General features: G+C 39.3%; 1 protein-coding gene across 3 annotated transcripts in view; it reads left to right on the forward strand.

The window, feature by feature from the left end:
• Positions 1 to 17404, forward strand: part of LOC309616936 (sulfotransferase 2A1-like) — a 46857-nt gene that overhangs the window by 18095 nt on the left and 11358 nt on the right. The window contains exons 2-3 of one of the 3 annotated variants that reach the window (XM_082368346.1): positions 9398 to 9606; positions 14054 to 14180. In XM_082368346.1, coding sequence (XP_082224472.1) covers positions 14066 to 14180 — 115 coding nt within the window. In that variant the 5' untranslated portion in view covers positions 9398 to 9606; positions 14054 to 14065. Of the gene's footprint in view, positions 1 to 9147; positions 9607 to 14053; positions 14181 to 17404 lie in introns of those variants that run through there. The other 2 variants (XM_082368347.1, XM_082368348.1) reach the window with 2 other exon arrangements.

Raw genomic sequence — 17404 nt, forward strand, 5'->3', positions numbered from 1 at the left:
ATCAGTCTGGGGGCAAACTCCCCAGTGTTTCTGTAACACCTGGATGAATATAGCTTCTTCCTTGCTCTCAAGACCCAGAAAACAAAAACTAAGCCCTCAAATATACAACATGCTCTGAAATAATTGCTTGTCCTACATAGATTAAAGACCTCACAATCCTTTTTCCTGGTTGAGGGCAATAGAAAGAATTTGGCAAGTCATAGGTACTTCTATTTTTTTTAATTGAAGTAGAGTTGATTTACAATGTTGTGTTAGTTTCAGGTGTACAGCAAAGTGATTCAGTTACATATATATATTCTTTTATATATATATTCTTTTTCAGATTCTTTTCCCTTATAGGTTATTATAAAATATTGAGTATAGTTCCCTGTGCTATACAGTAGGTCCTTGTTGGTTATCTATTTTATATATAGTAGTGTGTATATGTCAATCCCCAAATCCTAATTTATCCCTCCCCCCACATTTCCCCTTTGGTAACATAAGTTACCAGAGAGAGAGAGAGAAACCTCTTTCTTATTGGGAATTCCAAGCATATCCACTATTCCTGATTCTTTTCAATCTCCCTGTGCCCTTTGCTGTTACATAAACATATTTTGCAGAGATTTTGGAATTGTAATAATGTCCCGTGATTTTTAGCACAGTAAGCAAAGCTCAAAATGTGTCTTGGGATTTGGTGTGACACAGAAAGTGGCTGGAAGAAAAGCTCAGAGAAAGAGATACTGGGTAAGCCAGAGGGCAAAAAGCACAGCCTCTGGTCAATGTTTGTCGTCCATATGTAGAGAAGTACTGGTTCATTGTCCAAGTACAGGAAAGTCTGCAGCAGGATGGTAATATCTCTAGTTCCACAACTGAAATGACTAAATAAATGGAGGCATGGCCACCGGGAGTGAGAGGGAAGCAACGGCTGGCCTCGCCGTGGTTGGGGAACTTCTCACTGTTTTAATATATTCTGGTCAAGAGTCAGGGGCTAAGCCTAGATAGAGATGGGTTAGCCTATTTTTATTTAAAAAAATAAAAAGAAACAGGTATTACTATTGAGCCCATAGCAGAGATGAATGGAATGGTGACGGGGGGGAATGAATCAGAACAGATGGGACAAGTAGAAATGAACTAACAAGATATTAACTTAAATATAAAACCAGTGAATCACTATGCTGTACACCTGAAACTAATATAATATTGTAAATCAACTATACTTCAATTAAAAAAAAACACACAATGTGATACCGCTTCACATCCCTCTAGGATGGCTAGAATAAGAAAGTCAGATAACAATAACTGTTGGTGAGGATACAGAGAAGTCAGAACATTCATATGCTGCTGGGGGCCTCTCTGAGGTTCTTGAAGCCACCTGAGTGGGTCCCTCTGTGCACCTAGGAAACCAGAAGCCCTGGCTGGGATCTCCCCTCCACCACTGGCTTGCTACCCGATCTCCACCTGGTCCCTTCCCATCCCTGCTTCTCTGGCAAGAGAATCTGGAGCAATGTGTGCTCTTGAAAGCACAAGAGAAAAACAAAGTGTTACCTACAAAGGAACCCCCATATGGCTATCAGCAGAATTTTCAGCAGAAACTTTGCAGTCCAGAAGGGAGTGGCAGGATATATTCAAAGTGCTGAAAGGAAAACACTTCTAACCAAGACTACTTCACCCAGCAAAGTTGGTAAAGAGTTTTCCAGGCAAGCAAGAGCTGATGGAATTCATCACCACTAGACTGGACTTAAAAAATGTTAAAGAGACTTCTTCAAGCTTAAATGAAAGACGCTAATTAGTAACAGGAAAACATATGAAGTTATAAATCTCACTGATAAAAGTAAATGTACAGATAAATTCAGAATATATAGATAAGTTCAGAAAACTCTAATGTAATAATTGTGACAGATAGATAAGTCACATATAAATCTAGCATGAAGGTTAAAAGACAAAAGTATTAAAAATCACTATGACTACAATTAGTTAATGAATACACAAGGTTTTTTGTTTGGTTTGTTTTTTATTTATTTTTGGCCTGTTGGGTCTTTGTTGCTGCACGTGGGCTTTCTCTAGTTGCGGCGAGTGGGCACTACTCTTCGTTGCGGTGCACAGGCTTCTCATTGTGGTGGCTTCTCTTGTTGTGGAGCATGGGCTCTAGGCACACGGGCTTCAGTAGTTGTGGCACACGGGCTTCAGTAGTTGTGGCTTGCGGGCTCTAGAGTGCAGGCTCAGTAGTTATGGCGCATGGGCTTAGTTGCTCCGTGGCATGTGGGATCTTTCCAGCCCAGGGCTTGAACCCATGTCCCCTGCATTGGCAGGTGGATTCTTAACCACTGCGCCACCAGGGAAGTCCCAATACACAATGTTAAAAGATGTAAACTGTGACATCAAAAACATAAAATGTGGAGGAGAAGAGTAAAATGTAGAGTTTTAGTGAAACAGAGCAGGACCCTATGGTCCTTGCCCCCCCATGTCCTTAGCCTGCCTTTTGTCTGTGGAAAAACTTTATCCAAAGAATAAGTTTAATCAGAGAAATGAGAAAATGCAGAAACAAAGGAAAACTGTCCAACAAGACTAAATAATAATAGTTTAGTCATTAAGCAGAGTCAAAGACCTTTAGTTCCTTCTCAAGGGCTATAGATAATATTCTGAGCCATATCCTGTGAGCTGTCATATAGTTACTGAAAACTCCACCAGGTGGAAGAAGTTAACTACATGATGACCAGACTGTAGCCATGACATAAGCTGCCACAATTCTGAGAATTGACCTCAAGGAAATGGAAACAAACCAACCCTGGAACTGAAGACTAAATGTACTCAAAACAATCAAGATGACACTGGTCAGACCACTGATGACCAAGTTCAAGATGACTGTCAGAGCTGACTATGCTGCTTCTGCATGTAGCCCCCTCCCTCCGTTTATAAATGCTCATGCCCACTGGACTGTCAGTGGGGTGGGGGGGAGTCGGCCTTTGGACAGAAGGCCCCCCTCCTCCCCCAGTTGCCAGCATCCAAAATAAAGCAAACTTTCTTTTCCACCAATTTTGCCTCTTTATTGGCTTTGGAGCAGCGAGCAGCTGGACCCCACTTTCCATTACATTAGTATGCTTTGGAAGGTGAGTTATCAGCTTAAAGTAGATTGTGTCATAAGATGCTTTATGTGAGCCTCATGGTAACCAACAGGCAAAAACCTACAGTAGATACACACAAGATAAAGAGAAAGGAATCTAAGCATTTCACTAAATAAAATCATCAAATCAGAAAGGAAGAGAGCAAGAGAAGGAGAAAGCAATGAAGGAATTATAAAACAGCTAGAAAACAATGAATAAAATGGCAATAATAAGTCCGTACCTACCAATAATTACTATAAATGTAAATGGACTAATTTCTCCAATCAAAAGACATAAAATGGCTGAATGGATACAAAAAATAAGACCCATCTATATGCTGCCTACAAGAGCCTCACAGATTTCAAACTATATGCTGCAGGCGTAACACACCCTCAATAAATAAATATGTAATTACAAAAGTAAAGGTTTATTTTTCCTATCTATATAGACTTTTTACTCTGTATACGTCAATGTTAAATATTCACACAAACACAAAATAATTCTTATTCTTAAAACATAGAGAAATTTTAAAAAGGACACAAAATTCATTTTCTGGAGTTATTTATTAGCCCCTCCAAAATTTTAAGGCCTTCTGATATACAGAGGATGAAAGCTATTGTATATGCAGCTGGCAAAGTCATTTGGGCTTATGGAGACTTAGCTGACCCATCTGAATCTCAGTGTCCACAAACATAGAAACTCTTGACAGGAAAAAAAAATGTGCAAGTAAATAAATATCAGGTCATGTCATGTTAGTTGGATGTTAAAAATTCTACCAATTTCACCAATTCGTGGACATTTAGAAATACTGCGAGTCATGTGTTAACATGGCTTACATGTTTTTTTCCAGACCAAATATTATATGAAGCTAACCTACTTCTATTAGTAGAGTGGCCATTTTTATGGGCTGTTGATACACCATTTTAATGGGAGGTGTTTTTCCGTGTAGTCGATTATTAGCTATGTAACCTGGGAAAAAAGTGTCCAGAGAATGAGAATAATGATACGGCAGGAAAAGAGCATCAGGTTTACTTTCCCTGAAAATTTTGTTTTCCTTCCATGAAAAAGTCATTCACATTTCTTGGATCTGCTCTTGTTTACCAACCTTCTCCTGTGGATTGAACGGCTGAAACCTCAGAAGTATTCTTAGTCAGCTAATGATCACTCAGGCTGACTGTGACACTCCCCATTTTTATAGCTGTCATGCAGGCAAATTGGATAGCTCTGTCTGTCTCTCTGCCCTTTATAACAGGACCTGGTTCAGAATCAGGAATCTAAGATTGCTAAGACCAGAGCAACCAGACCAGGCTTGGAAGGCTGGGTTTTTTCGTTTTGTTTTGTTTTTGTTTTTGTTTTTGTTTTTCAAGATGGCTGGAGATGATTTGTGGATTGAGGGGATTCCTTTCCACAGATTCATTATTGAAAACTTGAGCTCTTTGAGAGATAAATTTGTGGTGAGGGATGAAGACGTCATTATACTTTCTTACCCAAAGTCAGGTAAGAAGGTGGGATCAGAAATTGAGGAGGTTACCTGCATTGGTGACTTTGGTGACTAGTGTGGTGTCTCAAAGGACATTATACTCAGAGAGAGGGATTCATACAGGAATTATAATTCAAAAGGATGTGACTGCCAGGGCATTGTAGAGATATAGAGAGAGACTTACATGAGGGAACACTAAGGCAGATTTAGGGAATTGTGTGGGGTGGTGAAAGGGGAGAGGTTACTGAAGAATTTCTGGGAAGAAAGAGAAACATCTATCCTGAGAAGTCAAGAGCAAATATGAAGTTGTTAGCTGTGAAAGAAAAATTATTCTGACACTTGTTAAAATGGCAAGAAAGCTTTTATTCAAGACAGTGTGTATGGAAAAGAGACTGAGTTCAACTCCTAATGCAGCAGTGAGCTGGGGACAAGCAGAGTGAGGGGGTCAGTGGATGGAAAATTACTAAGAGGATTTGATTAGACATCAGGGAAAATGACTAAGAAGAACTTGATTAGACATCAAGGGTAGGGAGATTTTTGCTAAACTAGCCTAATAGAATCTGTGCTGAAGACGGGAAAAGGACTTAGAAGTCAAGGGTAAGGGATGGGAACTTTGACCAAGTATCAAGTGTGGGAGGATTCTCAGTAACTGACTTTGCGGGATTCTTGTTAAAACTTGGCTCAGCAAGGATGGGGCACAGAGGGTCAAGGTTGTAGCCTCATAGAGAAGAGGTCTTGAAGAGCCTCACTAAATTTGGCCAAGGAGAGAGTCTTTGTCAGAGGTGAAGAGAGAGCAGAGCAGGGCGGGTTGCATATGGAATGGTCCAGATTTGAAAGACACTGAGGGATATTCCAGAACCTGAAAAATCATCGTGGAGAGTGGGAACAGGGCAGGAGCAGGAGGTGAGGCTGGATGTGTGTTTTTATTGAAGTATAGTTGCTGTACAATATTATATAAGTTACAGGTGAGCAATATAGTGATTCACAAATTTTAAAGGTTATACTCCATTTATAGTTATTGTAAAATATGGGCTATATTCCCTGAGTTGTATCATATGGATGATACATGTGTTTTTTTTTAATTTTTATTTTATATTGGAGTATAGCTGATTAACAATGTTGTGTTAGTTTCAGGTGTACAGCAAAGTGATTCAGTTATACATAGACATGTATCTATTCTTTTTCAAATTCTTTTCCCATTTAGGTTATTAATAGAATATTGAGCAGAGTTCCCTGTGCTATACAGCAGGTCCTTGCTGGTTATCCATTTTAAATATAGTAGTGTGTACATGTCAATCCCTAAATCCCAATCTATCCCTGCCCCCCAACCCTTCCCCCCTGGTAACCATAAGTTTGTTCTCTAAGTCTGTGAGTCTGTTTCTGTTTTGTAAATAAGTTGATCTATATCATTTTTTTTTAGATTCCCCATATGATATTTGTCTTTCTCTGTCTGAATTATTTCACTTAGTATGATAATCTCCAGGATGTGTTTTAAATGGGAAATTAATATGGAACCTAAAAATCATGCTAAGGAATTTGGAAATGATCCAAAAGCAATGTAAATCCATGGAAAGCATTTAAATGGCAAAGTGGAAGGAGCATATGTTTAAAGATCACGAGGGGCCTCTCTACATTAAAGGAATTTTAAGAGCACTGGATAAGTAGAGAGCAGAGATCAATATCAGGTTGGAAAAGGCTACCTGAGTTGGTTAGGCAGTTGACGGCTTTGATTAGGACTTGGATGTGACAGAGGAAATGGGAACCAAGCAATATTTAGGTTGTGGGTTCAAAGTGATTTGGTAATTGTTTGGATTAGGCAGCGTTTCTGAAATACTGCACTACTGACATTTTTGGGCTGGACACGAGAATTTTTAGGGTGTGGAGACATTACAGTTTGGACCAGTGGAAATGAGAGATGAGGGAATATCACTGGAAAATATACATAAATACTAAGAAAGTGCGTTTGTGCAGGGTGGTCAACGGTACAATCAGTCTGTTGCCTAACAATATTTGGGACAAGACGAATTTGCACCCTCTTGGCTGCAAGAGGGTGGCGTTAGTTGTGGGAAGTAAGTCCTATCGGCTCATTCAGAAGCACAAAGCAGATGGTTGCAGATGGCTGAGTCTTTCCCTCTGTAGGTCTTTCTTCTGTCAGAGCAAGATACATGCTTCGTCTTTTGAAACTTCCCAGAAAACTCTCTCTTAGGTGGTGTTTCTAGGTGTCCAGTCACATGGGGAGCCCTCGCTTCATTTGAGTAGGGAAAAATTAGCATTTGCCTATTGTCAAGTCGGAAATAATGTCTGCTTCACTGAAAGTCTGGGTGTCTACTTTTCTGTACTAGCATTGTCTATGTGCCCTGCTCCGGTGGAGCGTCCCGAGCTTGGAAGATGCAAGCGCTCACTCTTTAAGTGGAGTTTTCTTTTTTAAAGACTCAATCATTTTTTAAAATTTATTTTTTAAATTTTATTTATTTATTTTGGTTGCACCGGGTGTTAGTTGCGGCAGATGGGCTCCTTAGTTGCGGCATGCATGTGGGATCTAGTTCCCTGACCAGGGATCGAACCCATGTCCCCTGCTTTGGAAGGCAGATTCTTAACCACAGTGCCACCAGGGAAGTCCCTCTTTTAGTGGAGTTTTGGATGTCTGTCGAAGGTTTCTGTCTTAATTGTTTTCCCTCTGCCTTGCCTACTGGTACCTATGTGAGTCAAGCTATATGTATGGGATGGAATAAATTGTTCTTGGGGTGGGGGGCATCCAATGTTGTACATTTGATGAGGAGGGGGCAAAGGAGATTGAGCAGTAGAAAGCAGAGTAAAAGGGCCCCAGCCACTTCTGGATCTATACCCAGAAGAATTGAAAGCAGGAACTAAAAAGAGATATTTGTGCACTTTTGTTCATAGCAGCATGAGTCACAATAGCCAAAAGATGGAATTTACCTAAATGTCCATTAATGGACTAATAGAGAGATGATAAGTGCTCTACACATACAATGGAATATGATTCAGCCCTAAAAAGAAGGACATTCTGACACGTGCCACAACATGGATGAACCCTGAGGAGAGTATGCAAAGTGAAACAAGCCAGACACAAAAGGACAAATACTGTAGGATTCCACCTATATAAAGTACCTAGAGTCGTTCAAGTCATAGAGACAGAAAGTAGAATGGTCATTGCCAGGGGCCGGGGGAGGGGGAGGAATGGCAAACTGTTGCTTCATGGGGACAGAGTTTCAGTTTTGCAAAATGAAAAGAGTGCTGGAGATTTGAATGCACTTAACGACCATGGGAATGCACTTGACATTACGGAACGGATCACATACAATTGATTAAGACAATAGATTGTAAGTGATGTGTATTTTACTACTATTAAAAATGTTTTTAAAAACTTAAAAAAAGAGTAGTAGGGAAAAGGTGGAGATGGTCTCGGGGAGCCCAAGGAACAGAGTCTTTCTTTCTTTTTTTTAAAGTAATTTTTATTGGAGTATAGTTGCTTTACAATGTTGTGTTAGTTTCTACAGTACGGCAAAGTCAATCAGCTATGCGTATACCTATATCCCCTCTTTTTTGGATTTCTTTCCCATTTAGGTCACCACAGACCATTGAGTAGAGTTCCCTGTGCTATACAGCAGCTTCTCATTAGCAGAGTATTTGAAGAATGAAGACTCACAATTCTATCAAGTGGAAGGAGACAGATAATATTGGGGGTGGGGGAAGGCCGGTGGGGGACATATGGGGAAGAGCAAGCATGACTTTCAGGGTGAGCCTGGAGCATGAGTGACCTCAACACCCAGTAGCCTGGAGAGCAGTGAAAAGGGAGCTTCTCTTTCGGTGAGCTTAGTGGTTGCCAAAAAGAGTATGGTGAGAACAGGGAAAGGGGAAATGATGGCAAGGTCTTCTCTTACACTCATTAGCAACTGGGAGCCTTCTTTCCCACTCAGCTGCTAGATGCTGCTTCATTCTTCTGATTTTTAAAAAAATTACTCCAATACCTCCAAATGGATAAAAAGTAATCCTTTACTTTGTCTTCTCCCTCAGAGATTTAACAGTTAGCCCAAATTTGGACATCTACTGCTTGAAGCTTTAAAATGCTTACCTATTGACATATATACGATACTATATATAAAATAGATAACTAATAAGGACCTACTGTATAGCACAGGGAACTCTACTCAATACTCTAATGGCCTATATGGGGAAAGAACCTAAAAAAAAAAGTGGATATATGTGTATGTATAACTGATTCACTTTGCTGTATACCTGAAACTAACACAACATTGTAAATCAACTATACTCCAATACAGGAAAAGGCTACTGAGCCCTGATTTAAACCATTTGCAAAATAACAAAAAAAATGCATATCTAAAAAGAACTGATCCCCTTATGATCAATCTGTTGTCTTTTGTTACTAAAAACAAAAATACAATAAAGAACTAACTCTGCTCAAAAATAAAAAAGAATGAAGAATCAGTGAGATACATTTAAGGGAAACAGTAAGATGATATATAGATACATAATATAAGATTCCTAGATTATTCCCATAGAAACTATTTTGCATTCTACGTTTTGAGAAATTCTGCATACAAAAATTAAAACTTTATTTTCTGAGCTGTAGTAATTTTATTATAGTTAACTCCTTTTCAAAATAATGAAAAATTTAAAATAAGCTATGTCAATAAATATTTTTTTAAGAAAGGGAAACAGTAAGGTGAGAAATGAAAGCGTCCGTTGGTGTTATGGGCAGGGGCTTCATGGCTGAAATAACACAGTGTCTGTAAGATGTGGTGGTGCGGTTAATCGTCAGGCTGAAGTGGGTAACACCCTCTTTTTCCTTGTGCAGGAACCTTGGGGATGACAGAGATCGTCAACCTGATCTGCAACAAGGGGGATCCTGCCTGGGTCCAATCTGTTGTCAGCAGTGAGCCTTCGATGTGGTTAGAAACTAAAGCTGGGCTTCAACGTATAAAGGATCAGAAAAACCCATGATTCTACGTCTCCCATCTCCCCATTCAGTTGTTCCCCAGGTCATTCTTCAATTCCAAGGCCAAGGTGAGTTAATGACGCAAGGTCAGTTTGAGTCACTTCTCTGGTTATCCTGAAGGCCTGTGTTTTAGGGACAGAGTTAAAATGTGACTCAGGTCCATTGACAGGTGAATGGATAAAGAAGATGTGGTACATATATACAATGGAATATTACTCAGCCAAAAAAAAAAGAATGAAATCATGCCATTTGCAGCAACATGGGTGGACCTAGAGATGATCATCCTAAGTGAAGTTAAGTCAGACAAAGACAGACGTCATATGATATCACTTATATGTGGAATCTTAAAAAATGACACAAATGAAATGAACTTACTTACAAAACAGAAATAGACTCACAGACATAGAAAACCAACTTATGGTTACCAAAGGGGTGGGGGTGGGGGAGATAAATTAGGAGTTTGGGATTAACAGTTACACACTACTATATATAAAATAAGTAAACAACAAGTATAGCACAGGGAATGATACTCAATATTTTGTAATAACCTATAAGGGAAAAGAAGCTGAAAAAAATAGATATACATGTATGTATAACTGAATCACTTTGCTATACACTTGAAACTAACACAGCATTGTAAATTAACTATACTTCAATTAAAAAAATAAATTTTAAAAAATGTGATTCAGTGAAGTGAGCATATTAGAAAAGCTTGTTCCAAGCTACAGTGGCACGTACCAGACAATCTCCCTGGTTCTGCTCCAGAGAATACTCGGTCCTTAATTAAATAAATCCTGGCGGCACCCCCAACCCCTAGGTACCCAACATTGATATGACCATATGGGAGGTGTCTGAACTGTAAACCAGCATCTATATTTCAGAAGAAATGTAGGATTGGCACACATGTTTGAAATCCCACTGGGTTTTTCTAATCGTGAAATCATTTAGGGCATGTCTTTCCCACTTAATAGATCCACTGACTTCTGAGGCATAATCTCAGGACCCCTAAAGGAGGGCCCTAACATTGAGTGACCCTATGCTGTAAATGTGCATCTTCACTCATCTTAGATTATAGTTTAAAACGTGACACCGAAGGTATTATCAAAACTGTGTGAAACTGAACTTATTTACAAAACAGAAATACACTCTCAGACATAGAAAACAAACTTGTGGTTACCAAAGGGGAAAGGGGAGGATGAATTAGGAATTTGGGATTAACAGATACACACGACTGTATGTAAAATAGATAAACAACAAGGCCCTACTGTATAGCACAGGGAACTATACTCAATATCTTGTAATAACCTATAATGGAAAAGAATCTGGAAAAGTATATATATATATATATATGTATATATATATATATATATATATATATATATATATATATATGAATCACTTTGCTGTGCAACCAAAAATGAATAAATACATAAAAGGAAGAAAGAAAAAATGTATGCAACTCCCTCAAACAATCGTATGTGATGTGGTAGTGGAAGTATGATCAAAATATTCTAACATCACAGTGTCTTTCATAATATTAATATTGTGCTATGTTTCTATTTGTTTGCTTATTTATTGTCAGGTATATTTATCTTACTGTGATCACCATGATTATGAAGACCAGGTTTATTTTTTAACTTTTTTTTTTTTTTTTACCATTTTACACCAACCTACCAGAATGCTTAAAACAATATAGAGATTTAAGAAAATATTGGATGGTGGGCATGTAAATTGGTGCAACCAGTATGGAAAACAGCATGGAGGTTCCTCAAAAAATTAAAAATAGAACTACCATTTGATCCAGCAATTCCACTTCTGGGTATCTATCTAAAGAAAATGAAAACACTAATTTGAAAAGATAGATGCACCCCCATGTTCAATGCAGCCTAATTTACGATTACCAAGATATGGAAGCAACATAAGTATCCACTGATGGATGAATGGATAAAGAAGATGTGAGATATATATATATATAAACGTATATATACATACATACATACAGTTGACCTTTGAACAACATAAGTTTGAACTGTGAGTTTCATTTATACAAAGATTTTTTTCAATAAATATAGTACTGTATTTTCATTTTACTGCTTTTTATTTTTTTATTTTTTAATAAATTTATTTTATTTATTTATTTTTGGATGCGTTGGGTGTTCGTTGCTGTGTGCGGGCTTTCTCTAGTTGCAGTGAGCAGAGGCTACTCTTCGTTGCAGTATGCGAGCTTCTCATTGTGGTGGCTTCTCTTGTTGCAGAGCATGGGCTTCAGTAGTTGTGACATGCGGGCTCAGTAGTTGTGGCTCGTGGGCTCTAGAGTGCAGGCTCAGTAGTTGTGGTGCACAGGCTTAGTTACTCCGTGGCACGTGGGATCTTCCTGGACCAGGGATCGAACCCGTGTCCCCTGCATTGACAGGCGGATTCTCAACCACTGCACCACCAGGGAAGCCCCATTTTATTGCTTTTAAATTAACTAAACGTGGGGAAAAGTTTGTGTTCGATTAGAGAGCACAATATGTGGAATCAAAAGAATTAGGGTTTGAGTCCTGATTCTATCCAAACTGTTTCCGCTTCCTGCCCTTGGGTGAGTTATCAGTTCCTTTGCTTTTGAAGCAGAGATAGCAGTACTTGGGTTTTCCACCGTGTAGGGGGCAGTACCCTCAACCCCTATGTTGTTCAAGGGTCAACTGCACAATAGAATATTACTCAGCCATGAAAAAGAATGAAATCAAGCCATTTGTGATTGGATTTGTGATGGATAGACCTTGAGGGCATTCATGCTTAGTGAAATAAGTCAGATAGCGAAAGATAAATACCACTTGATCTCATTTATATGTGGAATCCAAAATTAAAAAAAAAAAAAAAAGCTCATAGATACAGAGAACAGATTGGTAGTTGCCAGAGGTAGGTGGGTAGTTGCCAGTGTGGGTGGTGGGCAAAATGGGTAAAGGAGGTCAAAAGGTACAACCTTCTAGTTATAAAATAAATAAATTATAGGGATGTGATGTACAGCCTGGTGACAATAGTTAATAATGCTGCGCTGCATATTTGAAAGTTGCTGAAAGAGTAAATCTTAAGCATTCTCATCACCAGAAAAAAATAATTTTGTAACTATGTCTGGTGACCAGTGTTAACTAGACTTATTGTGGTCATCATTTGGAATCATTATGCTTTACACCTGAAATGAATATAATGTTGTATGTCAATTATACCTAAGTAAAATAAAATAATAAAGAAAATATTGAATGAATGAAAGAATACATGAAACAGGAAAACAAAATAAAAAAATAGCCCAAGACCACACTCTGTAAAATGATTATGACTTTACTCCAGAAAATTCTGGTTTGAACCTCAGTTCTCCAGATTTTGTCTATGAACAAATAGTGCAATGTCGTTGAAGCTCCATTTTTGTGTGTTTAAACCAGCAGGATTTATTCATCTGTGCTAAGGACTGGGAGGAATGTGATGATTAAGATGACTTCAAGCCACATCCGAAAGGAATGTATAGATCATTTGAAAAAAAACCAATAACAGACAAAATTTGTTACTTTCCATAGCAACCACATTTTTTACTGACAGCCTAGCTTAGATCAGAGCCTAATGCATACTCAATGAATAATATCTATTTTAAGAAATATAATAAGTAGATTAAGAATCCGCTTATTGTTCTTTATCTATTTTATATATAGTAGTCTGTCTTTGCTAATCCCATACCCCTAATTTATCCCTCCCTGCCTTCCTCTTTGGTAACCGTAAGTTTGTTTTCTATGTCTGTGAGTCTGTTTCTGTTCTGTAAATAAGTTCATTTGTGTCATATTTTAGATTCCACATGTAAGTGATACCCAGCTCAGATTATGACTGCAGTGGAGTAAAGCAATGATCAGAATTGGAAATGACCTGATATAACACTTGATCCAGCATGTCCTAGCCCAGGTTTACTGACATAAAACTAGTTCCTTTTTTTTTTAAAGTTTGTTTTGAGAACCCTGAAAGTTTGTTTCCTCTTGAGGTTTCACCATCTACAGCAGCATGAGTTTATTCATGCCATCATTTTGAATTTTATAAACGAACCCTTAGATACAGTTGGCCATTCACATCTATCTGATTAGTCCCTGGGAAATACTGATATCGTAGAAATTCCTAGGAAAAGATAGTGAGGCCTGGAACATGAAATTCCAGGAATAGCAATGAATAGGGCAGAGTCCCACTAAAACTCAGACTTCTTCAAAATGTAATAACATCATCTGCCTCTCAAAACTTTAAAGACCATCATTCCATGTATCATAAGGTTCTTAAGGGCAGAAACAATCCGTATCTTATACGCTGCTCCTTCTATAGAATCTAACTCAATGTCTGGCCCATTGTGGGTTCTAAATATATTTTGTTAAATAAATGAATTAAAGACTAAATTGTAGCCAAACACTTTAATGGCCGTTGGCATTTTCTCCATTTGTGAAAAGCCTGGAGCAAGGGAAATGGATACATTTATTCTCATTTTCCCTCTTTTTTTAATTTAAGTGTATTTATATAATGAGAAATCGCAGAGATGTTATTACTTCCGGTTATCATTTCTGGAAAATGGTAAAGATTATCAGAGAGCCGGAATCATTTGAAGAATATTCAGAATGGTTCCTTCAAGGAAATGGTGAGTTTGACTCAAAATGTGGACTCCAGGTGGAATGGGAAAGTTTCTGCGTCTCATCCCCAGGTCTTACTGTCCCATGATTTACACAACCACATTGTAATCGAAACCTAGATGTCGCTAAATCTGTAGTCCCTCCTGTTAACAACAGAAATCTTAGCCAATGTGCTTTGTGTTCCCCCCAATTTTTTCTAAGTATGATAACATATAAAAAGATAATTCACCACACTCAAAATACGAGAAGTATGAATTCAAACTACAATGATATACAGTTTCTCATCTGTCATAGTGGAAAGTGTATGCCTTTCCTCTCATTGCTGTAACAAATTACCACAAATTTAATGCTTTAAAACAACAAAAAATTGGGAATTCCCTGGTGGTCCAGTGGTTAGGACTTTCACTGCTGAGGGCCCGGGTTCAATCCCTGGTCAGGGAACTAGGATCCCACAAGCCGCCTGACGTGGCCTAAAATGAAATAAATAAATAAAACAAAAAAGTATCTTACATTCTGGAGTTCAGAAATCCAAAATATGCCGTATGGGCTAAAATTAATGTGCGGGCGTGGCTACATTCTGTTCTTGAGGCTCAAGGAGAGAATTCACTTCTTGCCTTTTCCAGCTTTTAGAGGCTGCCCACGTTTCTTGGCACGTGGACCACATCCTTCCACACTCTGCTGTCATCACGTCTCCTTCTCTGACTCTGACACTCCTTCCGCTCTCATATAAGGACCTGTGATTACGTTGTTTCTACCTCGATAATCCAAGATAATCTCTCCCTTTGAAGACCCTGAATTTAATTGCATCTTCAAAGTTCATTTTGTCATGAAAAGTAACGTATTCAGAGACTTGGGGATCAGGCTGTGGACACTTTTGTGCGGCCATCATTCTGCTCTAGCACAGCTAGCATTCAAAACATTTGACTCACGCTGTGGCGGTGAGACTCTGGGTAGACCAACACGCTCATATATTGCTGGTGGCATAGATAACAGTACTAACCCAGGTAGGGTCATCTTGCAAATTCTAGCATTCTAGCATTTACACTTTCATGTGTAACTCCCCTTTCTCCAGTGGAAAAAAATACACTAGCAAAAATACACACACACAAAAAAAAGTTGCGGCGGGAAGAAGGAGAAGATGGATTTACTAGACTATTCAAATGATCCTTATTTGTAATAGCAAAAAATAAAGTTGCCACCAAATATATAATGAAATGCTACTCAACTTAAAAAAAAAAAAGAAAGATGGAATGTTGCCATTCTATTACAGAGTGACCTCTAGAATCCACTGCTAACTATTTTAAAAATTGAGATGTGGAGAAAAGTTTGTAGCATAGGCTACCAATGAACAACGACAGAGGACAAGTACAGGAAAGGGCATGAGGAGAGAAGAGTTTGGTAAAATTTGGAGAGTTGGGTGTGATAAGAAAGAAGCAACTAAATGAGGTGGACAGACCTAGAGTCTGTCATACAGAGTGAAGTAAGTCAGAAAGAGAAAAACAAATACTGTATGCTAATGCACATATATGGAATCTAAAAAAACCGTACTGATGAACCTAGTGACAGGGCAGGAATAAAGATGCTGACATAGAGAACGGACCTGAGGACACAGCGGGGGGAAGGGGAAGCTGGGATGAAGTGAGAGAGTACCATTGACATATATACACTACCAAATGTAAAATAGATAGCTAGTGGGAAGCAGCCACATAGCACAGGGAGATCAGCTTGATGCTTTGTGACCACCTAGAGGGGTGGGATAGGGAGGGTGGGAGGGAGGCCAAGAGGGAAGGGTTATGGGGATGTATGTATACATATAGCTGATTCGATTTGTTGCACATCAGAAACTAATGCAACATTGTAAAGCAATTATACTCCAATAAAGATACATATATATATATAAAAGAAGCAACTTATATCTGCCTGGTCACCATCAGAGACAACCTTAAATATTGTATTAAAGAGCTTGGTTTTTTTTTTTTTGGCTGCTCCCCATAGCTTGTAGGATCTTAGTTCCCCTACCAGGGATCGACCCCGCGCTCTCAGCAGTGAAAGTGTGGAGGCCTAACCACTGGACCACCAGGGAATTCCCAAGAGCTTGGAATTTAACTTATGCAATATTTTGATTTTTAAAAAATATTATTTCTGGGCTTCCCTGGTGGCGCAGTGGTTGAGAATCTGCATGCTAATGCAGGGGACACGGGTTCGGGCCCTGGTCTGGGAAGATCCCACATGCCGCGGAGCAACTGGGCCTGTGCGCCACAACTACTGAGCCTGTGCGTCTGGAGCCTGTGCTCCGCAACAAGAGAGGCCACAATAGTGAGAGGCCCGCGCACCGGGATAAAGAGTGGCCCCCGCTCGCCGCAACTAGAGAAAGCCCTCGCACAGAAACGAAGACCCAACACAGCCAAAAATAAATAAATAAATAGATCACATTAAAAAATAATAATAAAAAAATATTATTTCTGAAGAAAACTCTAAAATTTTGGATCTGGATTTCCATAAAAGATATTTTTAAAGGGCTATAATGCCAAAAAAATTTAAACACCTGTTCTAGTTGTGTCAGCTTGTCTAATGCTCTGGAATCCTATTTGATCCCCTTGTAGAGCCACAGAGGAAACATATTTTTAACAATTATTACAATTTTTCCTATCACACGCATGCTCCTCCTGGCCATAATCTTGGATGTTCCTGGATGAAATGCTCTCCTTTAAGAGTTTCCAGGGGGCTTCCCTGGTGGCACAGTGGTTAAGAATCCGCCTGCCAATGCAGGGGACACGGGTTCGAGCCCTGGTCCGGGAAGGTCCCACATGCCGCGGAGCAGCTAGGCCCGTGCACCACAACTACGAGCCTGCGCTCTAGAGCCCACGAGCCACAACTACTGGGGCCCGTGTGCCTAGAGCCCGTGCTCCACAACAGGAGAAGCCACCCCAATGAGAAGCCCACGCACCCCAACAAAGAGTGGCCCCCGCTCGCTGCAACTAGAGAAAGCCCGCACGCAGCAACGGAGACCCAATGCAGCCTAAATAAATAAATAAATAAATAAATTATATTTTAAAAACAAGAGTTTCCAGTGGGGACTTCCCTGGTGGTCCAGTGGTTAGGACTCTGTGCTTCCACTGCAGGGGGTATGGGTTCGATCCTTGGTCGGGGAACTAAGATCCCACAAGCTGCACGGCCAAAAAAAAAAAAAAAGAGTTCCCAGTGTCCGTGTTCAGACAGTGAATGTTCAACA

This window comes from Balaenoptera borealis (genome assembly GCF_965194805.1).
Source record: "Balaenoptera borealis genome assembly, chromosome: 19".
Lineage (NCBI taxonomy): Eukaryota > Metazoa > Chordata > Mammalia > Artiodactyla > Balaenopteridae > Balaenoptera > Balaenoptera borealis.